General features: G+C 31.9%; 1 protein-coding gene across 3 annotated transcripts in view; it reads right to left on the bottom strand.

Moving 5' to 3' along the window:
• Positions 1-26768, bottom strand: part of Rhp (GTP-Rho-binding protein rhophilin) — a 282866-nt gene that overhangs the window by 10220 nt on the left and 245878 nt on the right. For all 3 annotated transcript variants that reach the window (XM_075302608.1, XM_075302607.1, XM_075302609.1), the window contains 6 exons: positions 25444-25560; positions 25177-25304; positions 6393-6546; positions 6178-6319; positions 5766-6082; positions 2664-2808 (listed from right to left, as the gene is read on the bottom strand). In XM_075302608.1, the coding sequence (XP_075158723.1) occupies positions 2664-2808; positions 5766-6082; positions 6178-6319; positions 6393-6546; positions 25177-25304; positions 25444-25560 (1003 nt within the window). The remainder of the gene's footprint in view (positions 1-2663; positions 2809-5765; positions 6083-6177; positions 6320-6392; positions 6547-25176; positions 25305-25443; positions 25561-26768) is intronic.

Here is a 26768-nt window from a genome sequence, read left to right as displayed (position 1 = left end):
AAGATTTATTTCGGCAAAAGCCGACTATCATAACCCTTTTTTCGGAAGCTTCAAGTGTGGTTTGGTGAACTACCGGAATTTGTTCTGATAATTGGTTGATAGTTTTGCTGCAAGTAGAGCATGCTGATGAGGAATGTGGTAATTCCGAAACGTGCGTCCATCCAACCATCTTGCATCTTAGGGCTTTGCCCATATAAATTTGACAAACATTCTTTTCCTTTGTTGGTTAAGCTACTCTTGTAGTTTAGTCAACGCAATGGTTTTAAGCTGAGATCAAAACAGAATTAAGACTTTGGAAATTTTTTTCTATAAAAATACAATTTTGACAACATTTTCTATAGAAATAAAATTTTGACAAAATTTTCTATAGAAATAAAATGTTGACAACTTTTTCTATAGAAAAAATAATTTGACAAAATTTTCTATAGAAATAAAATTTTGACAAATTTTTCTATAGAAATACAATTTTTATAAAAATTTTCTACAGAAATAAATTTTTGGCAAAATTTTTTATAGGAATAAAATTTTGACAAAATTGTATATAGAAATAAAATTTTGACAAAATTTTCTATAGAAATAAAATTTTGACAAAATTTCCTATAAAAATAAAATTTTGACAACATTTTCTATAGAAATAAAAATTTTGACAAAATTTTCTATAGAAATAAAATTTTGACAAGATTTTCTACAGAAATAAAATTTTGACAAATTTTCGTTAGAAATAAAATTTTGACAAAATTTATTTAATATTTAATAATATTTAAGCAACTGAGATGTGGAATCTTTGAATTAAAGACAAAAAGTGTTCAAATATGGGCTAAGACTTGTTTTGAGGACTTTTCATATTTGGTTTATAGTTTGAGAAGTATCAACAATAAGTTTGTCGATCATTATATGGGTTGATAACACAGCTGCCATAATTGGTAGAATTCTACCAGAAATGGTAGATACCTCTCTAATAATTAAGAGGTAATTTCCATAAAAATAAAATATTGGCAAAAGTTTCCATAAAATAAAATTACAATTAAAATTTTGACAAAATTTTCTATAGAAATAACATTTTGACAGAATTTTCGTTAGAAATAAAATTTTGACAAAATTTTCTATTAAAATAAAATTTTGACAAAATTTTCTATAGAAATAAAATTGTGACAAACTTTTCTATAGAAATAAAATTTAGACAAAATTTTCTATAGAAATAAAATTTTGACAAAATTTTCTATGGCAATAAAATTTCGACAAAATTTTCTATAGAAATAAAATTTTGACAAAATTTTCTATGGAAATAAAATTTTGACAAAATTTTCTACAGAAATAAATTTTTGACAGAATTTTCTATTGAAAAAATTTTGATAAAAACTTTGTATATAAATAAAATTTTTGACAAGATTTTCTATAGAAATAAAATTTAGACAAAATGTTCTATAGAAATATAATAGTGACAACATTTTCTATAGAAATAAAATATCGACAACATTTTTTATAAATTCAATATCTTTAATCAAGTAAACATTTTTCTTGAGTGTAAAACGCCTTGTAAAATTCTCCAATAGGTACTTGAGTCGTATTTCTTGGAATCCCAATTTATAGTACTCTGTAGCTTCTTCGCTTCTTTCAAGTCTACCACATCTTCACAACATGCCCAATTAAACACAGAAATATTCTCAACTCTAGGTACCCTGCCATTATTCCCCCAGCCTTTCTGACTGTGGTCTCAATCTACTGCAATGTGGCAAGCACTGAACACTGAACTACATACCTTTGTCTATGTTTTCAGTGACATCTCTGCGGTTTGTACTCTCCAAGTTCACTTTTCTTTGCGTCCTAGAATCTATCGTTATTTTATTTGGCTGACGTTACATTTCAGATCCTTCTATATTCTAAGTAGTCGTAGATGATTCTTGCCTAACGTTATTGGAATTCTTTGGAATTGATTTTCATTTGGGTTTCCCTAAATGAACATTTTGCATAATTCCTTATTGGTAATCCCTATACCTATTCTTTTGGGCAACTTCTATTGCATTTCTTAAATCTGGTTTTAAGAGACAAGGTAAGCCGGCTAGGTTTGTGATTCAATTATTTTTTTGTTTTTAATGTTGTTAGAAATTCAGTTTCACTTGAAATGCATATAAAAGAAGCTATAGAGATTTTGTTTTTAGAGGATTTCAAGAGGCAACCAAACATGTTATGGATGATGGTATAAATTATTGATCGTTCACACGCAAAGTTTGAAGAAGCCACCAAACAAATTCAAAAAGCAACAAAAGTTTGAAGCACAAAAAAAATTACCTACCAGAAAGTGATCTTTAAAAAGGCCACCAAAAAAGGTTTTTTTCTTAATTCATAGCAAAAGTCATTGTGGCAGAAGAGTTTGTCATGAGTTTGCTAAATAAGAAAAAATATCATCATTTTGTGAGAAACAACAACAAGGTTTCAAAATTGTGTGCAAAAGGTTGAAAGGTGAAGAAAAATACGATCATGACTTCTAATGAAAATATCTTATAATTAAATGTTTGCAATAGAATTTTATAGTTTATGAAAATTCATTCGAAATATTCTCTATGTTTTTTCCCAGTAATAGAACACAACATGACAAACATTAAAATCCTCAGTCCATTTAATTTTAACTTAAATATTGTTTTTTTCCTACATTTTATACTTACCTTTATAATATTCGGCTTTGAGTGGCACTAGACCCGCCCAACATTCGGGTAAATAGGTATGGGTATCATTCATTTGAATATTTTTGTGCATATCATTGTACTCTTGTGTTAATTGTGCTGCTTCTCCAGCTAAATCTTTGAAAAGCTGTAAAGAAAAAAATGAAAATAATGCAATTAAAACTCACACGATATTAACTTCAATTAAATTTAAATAATATATAAAATTAAAATAAAATATGTCTAAAATTAAAACAAGTATGTATGTATGTAAATGAAGAAGTTTCTTAAAACTTGTTGAGATGTCTTCTAAATTAGAAGTCAGTTTAAATTAAGCCTACACTGAAAAAACAATGACCCCACTAGGAAAACAAATTTTGGTTAATTTTAGAAAATGTAATCTACATTTTTAGAAAATTTTAACTAAACAGTATTACAAACACTAACTAACAAAAATAATTAAATATTTTTCAACAAATTCAAAAAAATTTATCAGACATAATTATTTTTTTTTCACTTGTTAAAGAAAATTCTGTAATTTGAAGGAAAAAATTGGAGTTAAAATTTGCCAGAATGTCTTTAGTACCATACGAAGTTCAATATGGCCGCATTTGTAGTAAAATTCTACACAATCTACACAGTATTATGGACAAATTTCTTTAAAATAAAGCAATTTTTATTTTAAAGAATGTATTTTATTTTAAATTTTAAAGCCCAAATCTTTAATTTAAATTTTTGGTATTTGCAGCATGTAACAATATATCTTCTTCAAATTAAAGAAATTTTTTTTTTAAAGAAATAATCTTTAAATTAACTGAAATATTGAATCTTTGCCTTAAAGATTAAATAGCTTCAAAAAAGGTAAAGACTTATTTTGAGGAATTCGCATTTTTGGATTGAAGTTTTTAATGAAACTAAAAAATAATATTATTGAGCCTGAATATCTTTGCTAATATATCGCAAACAGAATGTCTTTATTTTAAAGAAGTCGTATCTTTGACTCAGGATCTATACTATTATGGGTAGGTCAAAATCTTTTGATACAAGTTAACTTTTTTCGAGTATAACTCGATACAACTACACTAGGTCACAAATAACAAAATTTTCTCTGTTATTTGTTTCTAGCAAACTTTTTCTCATTGATTTTGACCTGCTAAACACGAAAATGAGTTTTAAAAATTTTTCTGTCGATTGGTTTTCGAGATACAAATTTTTCAACTTTTTTTAATTTTTGGAGGTACACTTACAATTTTGAGCATATTTTTCGTCTTCTTTGACCTATTTGATCCTATATTGTGTTTTATATTTTATATGAATTTTTATATGTTTTTTTCTGCCATATTTTTACTAAAAAAAGCCGTTTTTAACCTTTTTAAGCCGCCAACATCAAAACTACTTACCCGATTTGAAAATTTTCTGACAATGAGTTGTAGACGGCTCAATTTTCTTTAATTTGCGTAGTAGTAGGATCCAATAGGTCAAAGAAGACGAAAGATATACTCAAAATTGTAAGTGTACCTCCAAAAATGTAAAAAAAAGTTCAAAATTTGTATCTCGAAAACCAATCGACAGAAAAATTTTTAAAACTCATTTTCGTGTTTAGTAGGTCAAAATCAGTGAGAAAAATTATGCTAGAACCAAATAACAAAACGACTGTTGGGTAGTGCTATGGACCCAGATAATCTAGAAGTCAAATCTGGGAACCGGTTTATAGGGAATAATTTTTGCATGGTAATTAGAGGACGCACACTGAAAACAGTAGTTACATGACATTTAAGATGACACAACCTAAATTTTAGGATGCGCAATTTACAAAATATTAAGGAAAAATTTCTTTAAAATAATGAAATTTTAATTAAAATAAAGTTTATACTCATTGCTTGAAAACGTTTTTTATTACATTTAGGACACAAATTTTAGAAATTTGCGTCCCTCCGTTAATGTTACATGTCTTTGAAATAAAGTCGTGCCTTTAAGAGAACTTCCAATTTTTTTTGCTCGGTACTTGTGCAAAGTTTCAAGTCGATTCCTTGTTTTATTCGGATGTTTGCGTGATTTCTAACGATACGGACAGATATGGCTAGAAGAACTGGTGACCAATATTTGGTTAAAATTAAATAAATGAATTAAAATTAGAATTAAGGTCAAAATTAAAATTAAATAAAAAATTTAAATTTTGATTTAATTAAAAATTAAAAAAAATGAATAAATTGTCATCTGCTATTCTTTCTTTTTGGCATTACAGAGATTTTACTGAATTTTAGTGGACTTTGCCCTTTTCTCCTACTATGTCATTTCAGTACGATGAATTAAATGCTTTCCTTTTGCATATACTCCTCTATTGGAATTTTTCTGGAATACCGAATTTGAGGTAGGTAAATGTCAAAAAGTGTTCGTTTAGCCTGAGTGGCTAAAACAAAACAAAAGACTTAAGCAACAAACTTGACTATGCTATATGATAGCACACACACACAGGATGCCATACAGATTAAAACCTCATAATGAAAGGCGTTAGAAATATATCATAATTTCAGTATGAAAGGATTTCATATAAATAACATCTGACATAAGAAAGGCGTGCTAAGATATCACCGTATGGGATGGTAAAGAAAAGACATGAACTTCGAAATCTAACAGACACGTTCATATGGCATTAATAGAAAAATAAAGCAATTATTTGCTGCCTTCTTTCTGGATATATGGCAAATCCAAAATCCAATCCAATGAAGAAAGAAAATAGTTCAATATGAGTTCGCGGTGTCTTGCCGGCTGTCAATCATTTGCAAAACAAAAATAAAAAAAACAAAACGGGTGAAAGCAGCCACAAAAGGCAAACTAAAGTAAAAATTGTGTGTGGCATTACATAATGGATGTAGGAAGGTCTACATCCACACATATAATAATGGGCAGTAACAAGGCAACAAATACGTGAGCAAGGAAACTAGCCAATAAAAAAAACTACATAAAATCTCATATATAACTAAGCATGATTGGATAATAATTGAAAATTGGAAAAGAAAAACAAGATTGTTACAAAATTATAGAAGGTAATTTCGAAATGATTGTATGTTATATGGCTTAACCAAAGGTATGAGAACAACTTACATGACTTGAATCCTTCAGGCCCAATGATTCAATTTGTAATTGCAATTTCTCGAATAGACATTCACGTGCCTGTGACAACATCAACGAGACCAAAACATCTAAAACTTGTGGTTTCAAATCCATCGATGGAGCATTGGTGAAAGTATCATAAATGTGACGGAAGATGCCAGCGGCACGTAGAAAACTATCGACGGCGGCATCTAAACCCTTTTCGGTGGTACGATCATGACGAGCACCAATTTGTGTGTAAATAGCACCTAAATTGAAGAGAGTACAAGCCTTTTCAAAGGCAATGGTGCGCTGACAAGATGGTACACCTATTTTTTTTTTTTTAAAGCAAAGATGGTGGTTAATAATTTTATGCAAACCAAAAATATCAGATCAACATCCATGTATGTGAAAGAATACTAACCTGTTAGAGAATCATACCATTCAAAATAGACACCCAAATTTCTATCGGGTGGAAAGAAACGTCTTTCAACGTAATACAATAGATTGTAGTAGCGAAAGAGTAAAGCAACACCCTGGCTATCGCGTGAGGGAGTTTTGGAGGCCTAAAAAAAATAAAGAACGAGAATTTATTAAAAAATCTATTAATTGAAAATAAATTTGTTTTAATCCCCTTACCTGTCTTGTGTCTGTAATATCGGCTATAGCATCAGTATATTGTGAAGGTTCTTCACTATAGTGTTCCAATATAAAATCGGAAAACGGTTCCATAAAATCAATTTCTTTTGTTTCTTTTAAACCTAAGGGTATCATGGGCATAACTCCATCTTGACTGTAATAAAAAAAATAAAAAATACATTAAATAAATTGTATACAAAAATGTTTATTGCCAATTAGTATTTACAAATAGATCCAAATTAAATATGATTTTAAATTCCCCCTTTAAAATAGTTTAAATTGTATTAGTCTTAAATTAATAATTTATTTTTATGAGTATTATATTTTATTGTTTTTTTCTTATAATTCTGCAACATGCAACTGTTAAAATTTATGGGCACTCATAAATTTTATGAAGCTTAACATTTGAAAAATAACTGGGAAATTGTTATAGTTTTCATGTCATTGTTTTGTTGTTTGTTTGTGAACAGTGTTTTAATGAGGAGGATTTTTAATATTTATAAAGAAGTTGGCTTAGTTTTCTATAAATGAAATTACAATAATACAATCTTCACTTAAGAAAAATCAAAAAAAAAAAATAAAAAAAATAAATTTTAAAGAAATATTTTAAAGAACTACCCAGCAAAAAAATATTGGAATTTCTTCCAAAGGCACAACTTTAAAAGCACTTCCATAAGATGCACTCCCCATGATGTTCTTTATTTTAACTACCCAGGAAGTTCTTTTAATTCGATTTTTTATAACTTGGTTTTTTTCATACTTTTAATGGGTAATATTAACTTTTTATACCCTTCACCACTACTGTGGTACAGGGTATAATAAGTTTGTGCATTTGTATGTAACGCCAAGAAGGAGTAATCATAGACCAACCTTTTAGTATACGGATCGGCTTAGAATTAAATTCTGAGTCGATTTAGCGATGTCCGTCTGTCTGTCTGTCTGTCTGTCTGTTGATGTATTTTTGTGTGCAAAGTACAGCTCGCAGTTTTAGTTCGATTGTCCTAAAATTTGGTATAGGGTCCTGCTTCGGCTCAAAGACGATCCCTTTTGATTTTGGAAAAAATCGGTTCAGATTTAGATATAGCTGCCATATATATTTTTCACCGATCTGGTCATAATTGGCGTGTATATCAACCGATCTTCCTCAAATTCCGTACATCCGAATATTTTATGAGTCTCGAAAAACTTGCAAAATATCAGCAAAATCGGTTCAGATTTAGATATAGCTCCCATATATAGCTTTCGCCCGATTTACACTCATTTGCCCACAGAGGCCAAGTTTTTGCTCCGATTTAGTTGAAATTTTGCATAGGGAGTAGAATTAGTGTTGTAGCTATGCGTGCCAAATTTGGTTGAAATCGGTTCAGATTTGGATATATCTCCCATATAAAGCTTTCGCCCGATTTACACTCATATGACCACAGAGGCCAACTTTTAACTCCGATTTAGTTGAAATTTTGCACAGGGAGAAGAATTAGCATTGTAGCTATGCGTGCCAAATTTGGTTGAAATCGGTTCAGATTTAGATATAGCTCCCATATATATGTTTTTCTGATTTCGACAAAAATGGTCAAAATACCAACATTTTCCTTGTAAAATCGCCACTGCTTAGTCGAAAAGTTGTAAAAATGACTCTAATTTTCGTAAACTTCTAATACATATATATCGAGCGATAAATCATAAATAAACTTTTTCGAAGTTTCCTTAAAATTGCTTCAGATTTAAACGTTTCCCATATTTTTTTTTTTACTAACATTGTGTTCCACCCTAGTGCATTAGCCGACTTAAATTTTGAGTCTAAAGATTTTGTAGAAGTCTATCAAATTCTTCCAGATCGTGTGATATTTAAATGTATGTATTTGGGACAAACCTTTATATATAGCCCCCAACACATTTGACGGATGTGATATGGTATCGAAAATTTAGATCTACAAAGTGGTGCAGGGTATAATATAGTCGGCCCCGCCCGACTTTAGACTTTCCTTACTGGTTTTGTTTCAAATAGGTTAAAAACAGAGTAAGAATACCTAACATGGTACAAATCATTTAAATTGTGTCGAAAAAAACAATGCTAAATCAAATCTGAAAAAATTGTGAATTTTTGAAAATATTTGAGGTCAAACGCTTCAGACAAGCATTAGAATCCATTAAAAATTATAAAAAATATAGAAATTTTTTATTTGACAAAATATCACAGAATTTTTTAATTTACATCCAAAACATTGAATTCGGATCACACCTAAAGAAGTGATGCAAATTCAGTGCAACGGCTGTTGAAATGGAGGACTTTCGTCCTATGACAAGCCTATGTTAAATTCATCGCTTCTGCGTCAATTTTGCAATACTTACGCATCCAAAAAGAACATTTTCATTACATTTTTGGCGACGCTTTTGTTTTGCTAGGAAGTTTGTCATTCCGTTTGTAACACATCGAAATATCGATTTCCGACTATATAAAGTATATATATATTCCTGATCAGGGAGAAATTCTAAGACGATAAACGATATCCGTCTGTCTGTCTGGATGTCTGTTGTAATCACGCTACAGCCTTCAATAATAAAGCTATCTTGCTTAATTTTTGCACAAACTCGTTTTTTTCTCTCCAAGCAGGTCAAGTTCGAAGATGGGCTATATCGGTCCATGTTTTGGTATAGCCCCCATATAAACCGACCCCCCGATTTGGACCCTTGGGCTTCTAGAAACCGTATCTTTTATCCGATTTGCCTGAAATTGAAAACTTAGACCCTAAATAAGTACGCAGAAAATGGTGCCTATCGGTCCATGTTTTCGTATAGCCCCCATATAGACCGATCTCCCAATTTTACTTCTTGGGCTTCTAGAAACCGTATTTTCAATCCGATTTTCCTGAAATTGGAAAGCTATAGGGTGATACGGTCAAAATTTGGTCAAGGGAAAACGCGTGTAAATCGGTGCAATCGTTTATTTAAAAAATCAAATTAAATTTCTTTTTCAAGTTCAATTAGTATAAAATTCAGGAAAAATATTCAGTTAGGCTTTCGCTTTTCCAAATCCGAATTGCCGGGCCTCACGCTTGACACCTGCCATCAGATTTTGTACAGCCAGCTTGTCCACCTTCTTCGCCGCAGAAAGCCAGTTTGACCTGAACTGCTGCTCGTCCTTAGCAGTTTTTTTTTGGTCTTCTTTAGGTTCCGCTTGACAATAGTCCAGTATTTCTCAATTGGGCGGAGCTCTGGCGTGTTGGGAGGGTTCTTGTCCTTGGGAACCACTTGCACGTTGTTGGCGGCGTACCACTCCATGGCCTTTTTACCGTAATGGCAAGATGCTAAATCCGGCCAAAACAGTACGGAACAACCGTGTTTCTTCAGGAAAGGCAGCAGACGTTTATTCAAACACTCTTTCACGTAAATTTCTTGGTTGACAGTCCCGGAAGCTATGAAAATGCTTCTTTTCAAGCCACAGGTACACAGATGGCATGCCAAACCAGATATTTCTTTGCGAACTTTGACATTTTTATGTGCTTGAAAATCTATGCTACCTTCCCCTTCCTTTTGCCGTATAAAACTCCTGTCCCGGAAGCTGCTTGTAGTCGGCTTTGACGTAGGTTTCGTCGTCCATTACCACGCAGTCAAACTTCCTCAGCATCGTCGTGTACAGCCTCCGAGATCGCGCTTTGGCCGTCGTATTTTGTTTATCATCGCGATTTGGAGTGACTACCTCGTCGATAGTCCGGCTCGTTTTTTGGCTCGATGCACGGTTGTAGACGATCTCGGAGAGAGAGGTTAGGGTTTCGCTTGAAACTACCGGCAACTCTCTTTGTCGTCTCAGCGGCTTCCGGTTTTCGATTTCCCCCCGATCCAGACTTCCTGGCTGTCGACAAACGTTCCCCAAACACTTTAATTACATTTGTAACGGTTGATTTGGCAACTTTTAGCGATTTTGCCAGCTTTGCGTGCGAGTAGCTCGGATTTTCGCGATGCGCGAGCAAAATTTTGATACGCTGCTCTTCTTGCTTGGACGGCATTTTGACAACTGAAGAGTGAATTCCAAAATCAAAATAGGAGCAACATTCTACACACACACACCGTCAAAATGAGGGGTGTTCAGGTTTTGTAAATGCAAAATTGAAAGAAATACGTAAAGTTTATATTGACCAAATTTGACCGTATCACCCTTTATAGTTAACAGGTTGGCTGATAAGTCCCCGGTCTGACACATAGATGACGTCGCTAGTATTAAATGCATATTATTATTTTTATATAGTATCAACCTTCAAATGATTCGTGTCAAAATTTGACGTCTGTAAGTCAATTAGTTTGTGAGATAGAGCGTCTTTTGTGAAGCAACTTTTGTTATGTGAAAAAATGGAAAAAAGTACTGTTTTCTGAAGGGGAAAAATACGGTGGAAGCAAAAACTTGACTTGATAATGAGTTTCCGGACTCTGCCCCAGGGAAATCAACAATAATTGATTGGTATGCAAAATTCAAGCGTGGTGAAATGAGCACGGAGGACGGTGAACGCAGTGGACGCCCGAAAGAGATGGTTACCTACGAAAACATAAAAAAAATCCACAAAATGATTTTGAATAACCGTAAAATGAAGTTGATCGAGATAGCAGAGGCCTTAAAGAAGATATCAAAGGAACGTGTTGGTCATATAATTCCTCAATATTTGGATATGCGGAAGTTCTGTGCAAAATGGGCGCGTAGTGAGCTCACATTTGACCAAAAACAACAACGTGTTGATGATTTTGAGTGGTGCTTGCAGCTGTTAACTCGTAATACACCCGAGTTTTTCCGTCGATATGTGACAATGGATGAAACATGGCTCCATCACTACACTCCTGAGTCCAATCGACAGTCGGCTGAGTGGACAGCGACCGGTGAAATGAGCACGGAGGACGGTGAATGCAGTGGACGCCCGAAAGAGGTGGTTACCAGATCTGGCCCCCAGCAACTTTTCTTGTTCTCAGACCTCAAAAGGATGCTCGCAGGGAAAAAATTGGATGCAATGAAGAAGTGATCGCCGCAACTGAGGCCTATTTTGAGGCAAAACCGAAGGAGTATTACCAAAATGGTATCAAAAAATTGGAAGGTCGTTATAATCGTTGTATCGTTCTTGAAGGGAACTATGTTGAATAATAAAATCGAATTTTGACAAAAAATGTGGTTTTCCTTGTTAGACCGGGGATTTATCAGCCAACCTGTTATTCTTGGTTTTCGTGGTCCATAATGTCCATCCAAGCTTTAGTTGCATCAACGAACGACTAGTTACAATTTTGAAAATTTTTAATTAGTATAGAAATTGGCTCTAATAAGCCAAAAAGTGATTTTATAAAATTCTCTCTAAACAGCAATTCACTTATGTAAGACTTAAGTAGTTTTCCTTCCTTCTAGTTTCTGCAGTAATTTATCATAGGTTGACCATGAGCGATTTCCGACCGTTACGTTTACTGCACCATCGTGTAGTTTATAGTAATTTTGGCTTCGAGTTTCGAATTGAAATAACTATATTCTCAAGTTTTTTTAAACTCGTTAATAATTCCTGACAATTGAAACTTCTTTGCATATATCATCATCTTGGGTATCATTCGCTGCCTATCTGAAGGGTCTAAAGTATTTGGAGTTTGCAACGTTTGCTACTTTTTCTACATTTACGACGTTTACAACTTTGCGACAGTCGCAAACCTTAAAAAGTTTGATGCAGACCATCTCTGCCCATATAGACCGATCTCCCGATTTTACTTCTTGGGCTTCTAGAATCCGTAGTTGTTATTTTGGAAATCTAAAGGTATTCTAGGACCATAAAGAGGTGTGCCGAATATATTGTATATCGGTACAGTTTTTGATATGGTCCCCTTATAAACCAGACCTCCGATTTGAGGTCTAGATTCTGGAACTACAATTAGGTTAGTTATAGTGGCAGCCCGATATTTCAAGGTTCACTTAGACTATTCAGTCCATTGTGGTACCACAGTGGTGAACTTCTCTCTTATCACTGAGTGCTGCCCGATTCTATGTTAAGCTCAATGACATGGGACCTCCTTTTTATAGCCGAGTCCGATTCCACATTGCATTGAAACCACTTAGAGAAGCTTTGAAACCCTCAGAAATATCACCAGCATTACTGAGGTGGGATAATCCATCGCTGAAAAACTTTTTGGTATTTGGTCGAAACTGGGTTTGAACCCACGACCCTGTGTATGCAAGACGGGCATGCTACCCATTGCACCACGGTAGCTCCCTAGAACTACAATTAGATGTGCTGAATATTAGACCGATCTCCCGATTTAACTCCTAGGGTTTCTAGAAATTGTAGTTTTTATCCGATTTGTCACAAATTGAAAATATACTGGCATTTTAGACCCACAAAAAAGTGTATATGATCCAGTTTTCATCGGTCCATTTGGTAAGGCCTCCATGTAGACCGATTTCAGATGTAAAATTTCCAGATTTTACTTCTCGTAATCATTTAAATAATTGGGGTAATTTTTTTAGATTTCAAATCAAGGCGTTTCTTGCACACTTACAAGAGATGTTTATGATTCCTCTAAAACTCAAACAAAAAATGGTTCTTCTAATTCCAGAATCTGACATAGTCTTCATAGGTAAAATCTTTAAATTTATCTTTGGGAAATGTACTGGTTGAACTGCACTGCTTGGGAGAATATCTGTCATCAAACCCCCAGAAGCCAGATTTTTGGCCGAATTTGGTTGAAATTTTGCACTAGGAGTACAATTAGTAGTATTGTCAAGTGTGCAAAATTTGTTGAAATCGGTTCAGATTTTGATATAGCTCCCATATATTTTTTCGCCCGATATGGACTAATATGGTCCTAAAAGCCAGAGTTTTGGCCCAATTTGGTTGAAATTTTGCACAGGGAGTAGATTTAGCATTGTAGCTATGCGTGCCAAATTTGGTTGAAATCGATTCAGATTTAGATATACACCAAGAGAAGGAATATGATCACCTCAAACATGTTTTAAGAGCAAAATGTTATTTTTGGGTGGTGACCATGTAACATGGTTTTCGCAACCATGTAATTTTCTCGGAAACCATGTATCTGATTTCGGCAAGCAGGTTATATTTGACGAGAAAATAACATTTTAGTGACAAACATGTTACATGGTCACCATACAAAAATAACATTATGCTCTTGAAACATGTTTGAGGTGATCATATTCCTTCTCTGCGTGTAGCTCCCATATATATCTTTCGCCCGCTATGCACTTATATGGACCCAGAAGCCAGAGTTTTATCGCGATTAGCTTGAAATTTTGCACAAGGAGTACAATTGGTAGTATAGTCATGTGTGCCAAATTTGATTGAAATCGGTTCAGATTTAGATATAGCTTCCATATATATTTTTCGCCCGATATGGACTTATATGGCCCCAGAAGCCAGAGTTTTGGCCCAATTTGGTTGAAATTTTGCACTAGGAGTACAGTTAGTAATATAGTCATGTGTGCCAAATTTGATTGAAATCGGTTCAGATTTAGATATAGCTCCCATATATATGTTTTTCTGATTTCGACAAAAATTGTCAAAATACCAACATTTTTCTTGTTAAATCGCCACTGCTTAGTCGAAAAGTTGTAAAAATGACTCTAATTCTCCTAAACTTCTAATGCATATATATCGAGCGATAAATCATAAATAAACTTTTGCGCAGTTTCCTTAAAATTGCTTCAGATTTAAATGTTTCCCAATTTTTTTTATATTTGACGGATGTGATATGGTATCGAAAATTTAGATCTACAAAGTGGTGCAGGGTATAATATAGTCGGCCCCGCCCGACTTTAGACTTTCCTTACTTGTTTTTTTATTAAATCTTGTTATAAATTTTCTTTTTATTTTTTTACATTTTTAGCAACAAAACACCTCCCTATTTTATTTTGTAACAATGTAATATATTTACAAATTGTGTTTAATATCAACGCCAACATTATTAAATTTCTATATAAACGCCTCTGCCAAACGGTAATCGACATACTTTACAATATATGGCTATGCTGAAATACAAAAGCTATGTAAGCTCAGTATATTGTCAATGTGTCGAACTGACACTTTTCACTTTAATCTCCACATGTTATGGTTTAATGCGTATTTACTTTTTTTTACAACTCAAAAAAAAATGTAATGCATTTACATGAAAAGATTTCAGATTTTTGTTGTATGTATGCCATAAACTTTAGCCTCCTAACCCAAATAGGATGCCACAATTTCACGCAAATCATTAAATGCGTGTACAAAAAATTGTATAGCCTCAATAAAAAGTAAACAGAGACAATTTTGCAAAAAAATGCAAGAAAAACCCCAGCATATAACAATAGTTTTTTGTTGATACCTTCAATTCACATCTTAAGGTTTGAGATAAAAGAAATGAGGACTATTGAAAACAAAAAAACTGACGAAGAGAAAAAAGTGTCACCCTAAAGGGGAAAATATCTCATCGTAGACATATTTTACTGTCGCCAAGTCATTGAGACATCAGCATTGTCATCATACGCTGTAATAAATGACTAAAGACAGTTCTTTTTTTTTTTTGGTATGTATTTTGCCACAGCAGCCACCACAGTGCTAATCTTCAGCCAAGTAAGATTTCTATGTGGGCTTTGTAACATCTTTGTGAAACTACTCCCTCTGTTCATTCATGGTTTTGAAAAACTGAAACTGATTTTTTTTAACATTTTTCCCATTCCATTTTCGGATTTCTACAATAGCTTTGGGTATGGGTAAGCAGCAATTGATCGGCTCCAGTAAGACTGGAAGTGAGTGGATCTTATTTTCTACACAAAAAGGGAACGTAATTGTATAAAAGTATAAATTTTTGGCCTGGCGGCAGATGATTGGCACCAATTCCCTGTTTGTTCTCTTTTTTCGTTTAAGTTTAATTTCAATTTGGTTCTTAAATTTAGCGAATGGTTTTAAGAATCTCAATGATTTGCCATAATTATATTTTGAGGGTGAGAATCATATATGGAACGACATAGCCCCCAAAACAAATATTGATAATGCGAAATAAGTCTTAATTCGTTGACATTCTTAAGAAATAGATATCGACGTATCATTATTTTCAATTAGGGAGAATGATGATAGAATGTTAGGAGTTAAGGCAAACTTACAAAACGAAAGACTTAAGAAACGAACTCGATGTTTTCTATTAACTACATGGGGGACAATACAAAACGAAAGACTTAAGAAAAAAACTCGGTATTAATTAATTGATCTAAAAGGGGATAACTCAAATCTAAATTTATATTTGGTTTTGAGGTTGGATTTTTTTGCTAGATTTTTTTGCTAGATTGCTAGACATAGATATTTTACGTAATTAAGAAAAACAAGTATATACGGCCGTAAGTTCGGCCAGGCCGAATCTTATGTACCCTCCACCATGGATTGCGTAGAAACTTCTACGAAAAACTGCCATCCACAATCGAATTACTTGGGTTGTGGTATCTTAGGTTAGGTTAGGTGGCAGCCCGATATATCAGGCTCACTTAGACTATTCAGTCCATTGTGATACCACATTGGTGAACTTCTCTCTTATCACTGAGTGCTGCCCGATTCCACGTGAAACTCAATGACAAGGGACCTCCTTTTTATAGCCGAGTCCGAACGGCGTTCCACATTACAGTGAAATCACTTAGAGAAGCTTTGAAACCCTCAGAAATGTCACCAGCATTACTAAGGTGGGATAATCCACCGCTGAAAAACTTTTTGGTGTTCGGTCGAAGCAGGAATCGAACCCACGACCTTGTGTATGCAAGGGGGAATGCTAACCATTGCACCACGGTGTGGTATCTTAAAACTTCTTAACATCGTTTTCTAAATTGTGAGTTAGTCCATACGTGGTATATAATATATTAGACAAAAAAGTTATGTGTCTCAACGAATAATTACGAATCGACATGGACTTTTGCACGGTACGTAGAGAGCCAGAATTGAAATATCGGGGTCGCTTGTATGGGGGCTATATAGAATTATTAACTTGATATGGACCAATTTTTGTCTGATTGGGGATCGATTTATCTGATTGGGGATCGATTTATATAACTATAGACCGATATGGACCTAGTAAGGCATGGTTGTTAACGGCTATATACTAGCACAATGTACCAAATTTCAACTGACTCGGATGAAATTTGCTTCTCCAAGAGGATCCAAAACCAAATATCGGGATCGGTTTATATGGTGGCTATATATGATTATGGACTGATATGGACCATTTTGGCATGGTTGTTAAATATCCACGTACCAAATTTCAACCAGATCGGATGAATTTTGCTTCTCCAAAAGGCACCGGAGGTCAAATCTGGGCATCGGTTTATATGGGGGCTATATATAATTATGGACTTATATGACCCAATTCCTGCATGGTTGGTGGATACCATATACTAACATCACGTACCAAATTTCAACCGAATCGGATGAATTTTGCTCTTCCAAGGGGCTCCGGAGGTCAAATCTGGGGATCGGTTTATATGGGGCCTATATATAATTATTGACCGATTTCGACCAATTTTTGCATGGGTGTTTGAGGCCATATATTAACACCACGTACCAAATTTCAACTGAATCAGATGAATTTTGGTCTTCCAAGAGGCTCCGGAAGTCAAATCTGATGATCGGTTTATATGGGAGCTATATATAATTATGGACCGATGTGAACCAATTTTTGCATGGTCATTAGAGACCACATACTTACACCCTATACCAAATTTCAGCCGGATCGGATGAAATTTGCTTCTCTTAGAGGTTCCGCAAGCCAAATCGGGGTATCGGTTTATATGGGGGCTATATATAATTATGGACCGATGTGGACCAATTTTTGCGTGCTTGTTAGAGACCATATACTAACACCATGTACCTAATTTCAGCCGGATCGGAGTTAATTTGGTTCTCTTAGAGTCTCCGCAAGCCAAATTGGGGGAACGGTGTATATGGGGGCTATATGGAATTAAGGACCGATGTGGATCAATTTTTGCAAGGTTGTTAGAGACCATATACCAACACCATGTACCAAATTTTCGCCATACGTAAAAGTGGACCGATATGGCCCATTTGCAATACCATCCGACCTACATCAATAACAACTACTTGTGCCAAGTTTCAAGTCGATAGCTTGTTTCGTTCGGAAGTTAGCGTGATTTCAAAAGACGGACGGACGGACATGCTCAGATCGGCTCAGAATTTCACCACGACCCAGAATATATATACTTTATGGGGTCTTAGACCAATATTTCGATATGTTACAAACGGAATGAAAAAGTTAATATGATTTCTATAAATCGTTGGAATTGGAATATTATGCCACATTAATTTTTATTATGAAAAAATCATAAAATTTTAGCTTTCTTAAAAAAAGTGTGTTTAATATAACATTTTATCAATTTTTTTTAATAAAAAAAAAATAAAAATAATAATAAAACAGATTGTTTGTTAATTGAAAATTTTGTTGATACATAGATTTTGAAATGTTAACAAAGCAATTTTATATTTATATATGAAATTTTTAAATTATATATGTAGCAAAAAAACAATACTTAATAGCTATTTTAGCACACTCATTTTATTCTCCTTTAATATGCCCGTAATTTACTGCACTTATTCTAACATTAAAATGTAATTATTCAAGCATTTAAATGTTTCATGCTTTAAATGTGTTTTTTTGTAGATATTTTTTGTTTTCGTTTATTCTTATTTCGATTACTACATAGCAATTACCAAAAAAAAAACAAAAAACTAGAACTATGTGCGGGGGGCCTGACCGCATGATTGTCAACAATTTATTTGTCATTAGCTAGAACCTTCTTGTTTTCAGTTTCTATTTTCTATTACTCAACCCAATATCTCGAGATAAATATCAACTAATTGTTGGCCATTTTTATTTCATGAGGGAGTTAAAACAAAAAATTTGTTTTTTGATAGCACAGAGAGAAGAGGAAAAGAGCAATGAACACAATTTGTTTTTGCAACGTAATAAAAAACAATCTAATGGAACTGAAAAAGACAAAATAATTATAATTAAATTAATAAGGGGCTATTATTGGTGTTGGTGTGGTTTATTATCACAAGTACGTCAATAAACTTTGTAAATAAATTTATATTAATATAAGATAAGAATCATAAATATGTGTGTAGAAAAAGATTTGTGTTTTATTTATTTATCATCTTAACTGGAACGTGATTGAATGCTGAAAAAATTAAGGCTTGACAAATCTTGTTTTTACTCAAATATATATTATTTACTTTGTAAATAACTTGCAAAATTTATTTGTTAAATAAGACATTTGTTTGCTTATCTCATTTCTAATTAGATACAGAGATTCTAATTTAATTCAGAACATGTCTGGGAAATTGGAATATTTTAAAAAATAATATTCCAGAACGTTTACAGTCGTTTTAATAGGCAATGAGGTGTCGGGTTTTAAACAAGGTATTTAAAAGTAAATAGGGACAATACTAGAATAAAATATTGAAATTTGTATAAGGTATTTAAAAACAAATAGGAATGAGTTTAAATTAGTTCGGGCCTAAGCTGATATATCTTCAGACCAGAATTTTAATCATTGGGCTAAACTAAAATACAAAACTAAGTAAATTAAAAATATTTATTAGCATTTAGATAGTCCGTAATTATCCAAAAAACAGCAAATTGTAAACAATTTAGCATATCTAAGATGGAGATGGAGGTTGACTTTAGGCAAATGTAAGGTCACCTTAAACATAAAAAATGCAAATGTTTACCATTTAAAAATTGTTTTACACTCCCAATGCAAAAATATATTTACATATATCAAAAACTCTCAATACTCCGACAAACTTATGATGAATTCAACCTGGATCGTAGTTCACTTCAAGACGAATTTCGACGAAGGTCGTCCAAAATCAGTTATTGTTCCGTAAACCGTTTCGTTAAAATTTTCTTTTTATAGAATTTTATTTTATTTCTGTATGAAATTTTGTCAAAATTTTATTACTATAGAACATTTTGTCAAAATCTTATTTTTTAGAGAAAACTTTTTGTCTCATTCCTTACTATAGAAAATTTAGTTAAAATCTTATTTTTTATAGAATATTTTGTCAACATTTTTATTTCTATAGAAAATTTTGTCAAAATTTTATTTCTATAGAAAATTATGTTAAAATTTTATTTCTATAAAATATTTGTCAAAATTTTATTTCTATAGAAAAATTTGTTAAAATTTTATTTCTATAGAAAATTATGTCAAAATTTCATTTCTACAGAAAAATTTGTTAAAATTTTATTTCTATAGAAGATTTTGTCAAGATTTTATATCTTAAGAAGATTTTGTCAACATTTTATTTTTATGGTATAGAAAATTTTGTGAAAATTTTGTGTTCTATAGAAAATTATGTCAACATTTTATTTTTATAGAAATTTTGTCAAAATTCTATTTCTATAGAAAGTTTTAACAAAATTTTATTTCCCTGGAATATTTCGAAAAATTTTATCTCTATAGAAAATTTTGTCAAAATTTTAATTCTATATAAAACATTGTCAAAATTTTACAAAACAAACATTATTTTCCTCTGTTGCAGCACTTGTAGTTTAGTCAATGCATGGTTTTAAGCTGAAATCAAAAACAACAACAATGATTAAAGAAAGAAACCAACAATAACAAAACAAAACGAATGGAAACAAAGAGGAAGCACGCTCAAAATAAACCCAGCAAACTGCACTCAAATCGATGATTTGATGGTGGCAAAGGAAAAGAGAAATGTTTGTATGAATTTATTTCGGCATAAGCCGGCTATCATAAACCTTTTTTCGGAAGGTTCAAGTGTGGTTCACCTTGGGTTTAGTGAACTGTCTGAACGTGCGTCCATCCAACCATCTTGCAGTCTATAGGGCTTTGCCCAAATAAATTTGACAAACATTCTTTTCCTCTGTTGGTTAAGCTACTCTTGTAGTTTAGTCAACGCAGAGATCAAAACAACAAATAAAATTTTATTCCTATAGAAAAAAAATTTTTATTTCTATAGAAAATTTTGTCAATTTTTTTATTTCTATAGAAAATTTAGTCAAAATTTTATTTCTATAGAAAAACTTATCAACATTTTATTTCTATAGAAAATTTTGTCGAAATTTTATTTCTATAGAAAATTTTGGCAAAATTTTACTTCTATAGAAAATTTAGTCAAAATTTTATTTCTATAGAAAAGAGTGTCAAAATTTATTTTTATAGATCTCAGCTTAAAACAATTGCGTTGACTAAACTACAAGAGTAGCTTAACCAACAGAGCAAAAAAATATTTTTTTCAAATTTATTTGGGCAAAGCCCTATAGACTGCAAGATGGTTGGATGGACAGACATTTCGGAATTACCACTTTCCTCATCAGCATCCTCTACTGGCAGCAAAACTATCAACCAATTATCAGAATAAATTCGGGTTATTCACTAAACCCAATGCAAATTACATTCGAACTTCCCGAAAAGGTTTTTCGATAGTCGGCTTTGCCTAAAATAAATTTTGTCTGAAATCAAAACAACAAATATGATTGAAGAACAAACCAAAAATAAAAAACAAAAATTTTATTTCTATAGAAAATTTTGTCAAAATTTTATTTCTATAGAAAATTTTGTCAAAATTTTATTTCTATAGAATATTTTATTAAAATTTCTATAGAAAATCAAAATTGTTTTTATAGAAAATTTCGTCAAAATTTTATTGCTATAGAAAATTTCGTCAAAATTTTATTGCTATAGAAAATTTCGTTTTGTTTTGTTATTGTTGGTTTTGTTCTTTAAGCATTGTTGTTGTTTTTTTTTATTTCAGCTTAAAACCATACATTGACTAAACCACAAGTGTAGCTTAACCAAGAGAGGAAAAGAATGTTTGTCAAATTTATTTGGGCAAAGCTCTATAGACTGCAAGATGGTTGGATGGACGCACGTTTCGGAATTACCACATTCTTCATCAGTATCCTCTACTTGCAGCAAAACTATCAACCAATTATCAGAATAAATTCAGGCAGTTCATTAAACCCAACAATGAACCACACTTGAACCTTCCGAAAAAAGGTTTTGTATGATAGCCGGCTTATGCCGAAATAAATTCGTCAAAATTTTATTGCTATAGAAAAGTTTTTGTTGAAATTTTATTTCTATAGAAAATGTTATCAAAATTTTATTTCTATAGATAAGTTTGTAAAAATCTTATTTTTTATAAAAAATTTTGTCAAAATTTTTTTTCTATAGAAAATTTCGTCAAAATTTTATTGCTATAGAAAATTTCGTCAAAATTTTATTTCTATAGAAATATTTTGTCAAAATTTCAGTTCTATAGAAAATGTTGTCAAAATTTTACTTCTATACCTCTTAGTTGGAGAGGAATATTTTGAAAAATCTACCAAAACATCAAGAGCTCTATCAATCTTCCAAATAGTAAAAAATCTACCATTTTTGGTAGAATCCTACCGAGTGTGGCAACCGTGTTGTACCTGTACATTTTTCGACACCTGATGAACCGATTGATTTATTCAGAAGGCATGTTTTTTACGCTCCCTTAACTAAAATTTATTTATTTGGATCCAAAGATATTAACATTCCGTTAAGAATCCAACCGAAATGCAACACTTCTTCAAATGTAAGATGTTTGGAAGGAGTAAGCCAACATTAAATCGGTAATTTATTAACTTGAAATTAGGATAAGTTTATGAATTTAATGTATCATAAAAAAAGCTTTATGTACTATTAAAAAACATATTTAAATATAAGTGAAAAAGAAAATCTCCAAACCCAAAAAATCAGCATTCCAAAATTTTCAAAGTAAAATGTTACGCTTACTTGCTTTCTATCCAAAAAAAACTCACTTGACCGGAACGCAAAACAAAAAAATCAAATCCAATACCATTACGTTTGATTTTCTATCTGAATTTTTTCCCATTTGACGTATACCATTGTTTAAATATTTTATGTATTTAGTAAATTTGTTTTTCATTACAAAATATCCATTATTTTAAAGAACAAAAGCTTGCAATTACTGCAATGAAACATTGAAAAACATGAACAAAAGGGAAACTGATGTTGAAAAGGAAAAGGCTTGGTTGGACTGACTTTTACAAATAAAAACAGAGTGAGGCAGAAAACAGAAAACTCATTTAACAATCCCCAATGATTTTAGGTGTTCCAATTCAAAGGAATGACGATATGTGCTTTTCATGTCATAGCTAAAATTTGGTACAGACAAATCGGTAGTCATTTCGAAAAATATTGAGTCACGCTTAGTTTGTTTGTATGTCAAATGATTTGAAATGTTTTCAACTAACTGATGATGAAATATAAATTGTATAAAAAAATGTTTTAAAATGGTCTAGAATAAAGGGAAAGGGTTAGAAAATATTCTGGGCAAGAAAAAACAAATTACTTTTAATCATGCTTTAATGTTTTATTCTAAAATCGCTAAGATTGGGTTAATTCTACCAGGCGTGAGCTAAAATATACTCCAGCATAAACTTTTATAAAAAGTCTGATCTATAAACGTTTGGAGTCTGTGGTAAGAAGGCGTTTTGTTCCGGAACAACAGCTGATTTTTGATGACCTTGTAAATTCGTCTTGGAGTAAACTACGACCTTGGTTGAATTGTTCATACCATCGATAAACACTGGTCGGTGACGGTGCATCATCGCGAAAAATTTAAATAAATTCAAATTGATGACTTAATCCACTCTCAAAAAAAAAAATTCTTGGATCCAGAGATTTCCAAGTTCAAATTGATGAGTTAATCCACTCTCAAAAAAAAAAAAAACTTGGATCCATATTATATTATGTTGGGGTCATTTGATAACCCACATCGTATTTTTCATCAGCGCATTTCTTACTGTTGGAATATAAATAAAAGTTCTTACTAGTCAGTGCATAAATTGTTGACATGTACTGCATTCTTGCTGAGTAGTAAGAACTTTTAATTATATTTCAGCAGTAAGAAATGCGCTCATGAAAAATACCGTATTGGTCATCAAATGACCCCAACATAATATAAGGGTTAAAATAAAGACATTTTTTAACTACCTATCTGGCTTTAAATCTAGGATCAATAAAATTAAAATTAGTATAAAGATCTTATATACCAAATTTTTATTGTCTTTTCGCGGTATATTAATAATGCTATTCACGTACAAACAAATGCCAGTTTAAAAATTTAAATTATAATGTATACTTCAAAGTAAAAAATGTTTTCGTAATTCCAAAAAACGTTAAATCAAAGATGCTAGATTCACAAAATAAGTCTTAGGCTATATGTGAAGCGCTTTTATCTTAAATCTAAAGATTAAATATTTCAATTAATTTAAGGGCGGTTTCTTTAAATCAAAAATGTGTTTCTTTTCCTTAAGGAAAATTTTCCTTAGTTTGAAGACGATACGATCATAATCCAAGGACGCAAGTTTTCGAAATTGGTATCCTAAATTTAATATTTTTTGTGAAGCAAGGATTATAATCTTTATTTCAATTAAAATTTCATTATTTTAAAGAAATTTATACTTAATATTGTGTAAATTAAGCATCCAGAAATTTGCCCAATCCCGAAATATTAAGGGCAACCCTCGTATATTTTCCCCTTTTAATGATAGTATACACAGTGGTGTTTCATGTTTTTGTCTGCATTCGTGATTTTGTTCAATTTTGTCCATCTCTGTATGTTGTGTGAAGGATATTACGATCCATGTCGAAAGACTTAAGACACAAACCGCTTGAGTGAAAAAGACTTATGACACAAACTCCTCGAAGTCCAGAACATTCCCTAATTACTCAATACAAGGATTATTGGTATTTATTTTTATTACCAATTATTATGAAATTTATTACAAGTTTTTTACCTCCAGCTTCCTAGCAGAAAGGAAAAATTCTAACATTGCCTGACATTTAGTCGTAATAGAGACAAATCTTGCAACCAGGAAAACATTTCCTTGTGGGTACAATTTTTAACATCTTCTTTGAGATTGCGTACTGTTCTAACACCCGGAAAACTAACATAAATTTAGCTTTACGTTACCAAGACTAATTAAATGTTTCGTTTAGATGTTTCTGTTGTTGTTGTTGCTATAGTTTCTGGCTAACTATTTAAAACAATTACATTGAACAAAAATTGCAAAGCCTCTGGGAAAGGTATGGGGTATTGCATGTCCAAGGAACATTCGCCAGGAAGAAAAAAAAAACAGAAATCCCGACTTCCCAACCATCATAGAAATGGAAGTTTAGCAAAACTCTGAAAATAAGAGAATAAACGCAGTTGTTTTTTTTCTTAAAGAATAAACTTTCTTTGCCTTTGAAAACTGAAAGAAAAAACAAGAAATGATTTTGTACCGGTACTGAGATTGTATGGTATTACAATACCATAGCCATTGCTGGGTTCTCGGTTGTATCTTAAAAGACAAAAGGAAACAGCCTCCAAGAAGACATTGACTTAAATCAATCGCTAACTTAAAATCTTAATGGTTTACAGGAAGAGGAAAAAACAAAATCACATGTGTATAAAGTACATGAGAGAAAAGTGCACCAATCTTACTTAAAACGAATAGAATGGAAATATAAAACCAACATGTACGTACATTCATGTATGGAAAAAAAGTATTTTAGGAAATATATGGTTATGTGGTTTTTAAGGGATAAAGAATATCTTGGGATTTATTTTTAAAATTTGTCCACCCGATATGGTAATATTTTCTTACATTTGGGTTTGGTCGTGATTCATTTTAGTTTTGGTCTTTAATATTTCCTTAAAGATAATTCTAAAAATAAACAAGAGTTTTTTTGTCAACATAAATTTCGACTTACCTATTGTTCTGATAAACCTCCACCGATGAATTCAATTCAGCCAATTGTTCTTTTAATAATTGTAAATTGGAATTGACAAAACTCAATTCCAAAGCTACAGTGTCACGTAATTTACGATTTGTGGTTGCCTGTTGTTATTGTTGAGGGGCGATCCATAAGATTTAAGGAAATCGGTTGGGGAAAAAATGAACGAGAAAACAGAAATGGAAAATAAGAGACAATATAGAAGTGATTCATTTGGTATAATTGGCTTTTAATTCTCCTTACCTTAAATAGGTTTTCAGCACCGGCTCTTAATCGTAACTCTTTATTGATTTCCTGATTCAATTTACAGCGTCTGGTTTGTAATTTACCACGGCAGGTGGCAGCACGAGGATCAGAGCCCTGTAAGTATACAAAAATAAATGTGGAAGATAAAGATTTAGTATTGGTGATATGGTAAAACATGGAGGAGTTTTATATTTAAATACTAAATAAACCAGTAAACTACAATTAGGAAATTTTAAGATGGAATATGAAAATGAAATCAGCAGATAAACTGCCCAATAAAGCTTAAGAATAACAAATACCACGTACGATGCTGATGTAAATCAGATGCTCTAACCCTCAAAATATATTGCATTTTTGTATTAAGCATATAAAAATATTAAAATTTAAAAAAGCTTTAAATTTGAGACAAATAATACCACAATAAAACAAAAGACTTAAGACACAAATTGGCAAAAGAATTTAATTTCTGATTTAATTAATTTTAAATTAATATTTTTTTAAATAAAATGTTGAATTTAATTTTCTTTAAACATAATTTAATTTTTATTTAGATTATGTTTTTTTTAATTTTATATTTATATATTTTTAACAAAAATGCACATCTTTGTAAATTTTCCTACCATCATATTTTCATTATGGGTATACATAAAAAATCTTTCCCAACCAAAACAAGCCAATCAAGAATTCTTGTTTTCACTTTTATTTAACCATAACTCCCTATTATGTCGGCATTTTTTTTCTAAAGTTGCGATGCATTTTTTGCTCCTCAATATCAAGGAAAATTATAATGTGGTCTTTATTGGTGGCTATATGAAAAAAATGCACTCCTGGGCACTGCCTTATCGGAAGGCAGGCTATCAGGTTATTAAAGAAGAGCAAAAGTGGTTAACGCATGTCATTTTTACATGTAAACATCGGTTAAATTGACGGCAATGAACCACACAGGACATCAAGAATATTGTAATAATAAATTCGTTGAAGCATCAGCCAAATAGACTACCATGATTGCGGTGGAGGCCAGTTACTGAACAGCATCAACCCAAATGAAGATCCAAGATGTAATGAGTGGAAACCATCATCACTATCAGAAAGCCATTACCTTTTTCTAGAAGAGGTGGTACAAGGAAAAGGTAATACAGAGTATAGGAGGCCTTTAAATAATGCAGTTTTTATTTTATTTTATTTTATTTCATTTCGTGAAAACAATGAAATATAAACCATTTTATTTCTGTAGAAAATGTTTACAAACTTTTGTTTCTATAGAAAATTTTTACAAACTTTTGTTTGTATACAAACAAATATTTTCTATAGAAAATATTGTA

This window comes from Haematobia irritans, chromosome 3 (genome assembly GCF_050003625.1).
Source record: "Haematobia irritans isolate KBUSLIRL chromosome 3, ASM5000362v1, whole genome shotgun sequence".
In the NCBI taxonomy this organism is placed as follows: domain Eukaryota; kingdom Metazoa; phylum Arthropoda; class Insecta; order Diptera; family Muscidae; genus Haematobia; species Haematobia irritans.
The sequence above is the reverse complement of the archived record's forward strand: the minus strand, read 5'-3'. Positions and strand labels throughout refer to the sequence as shown.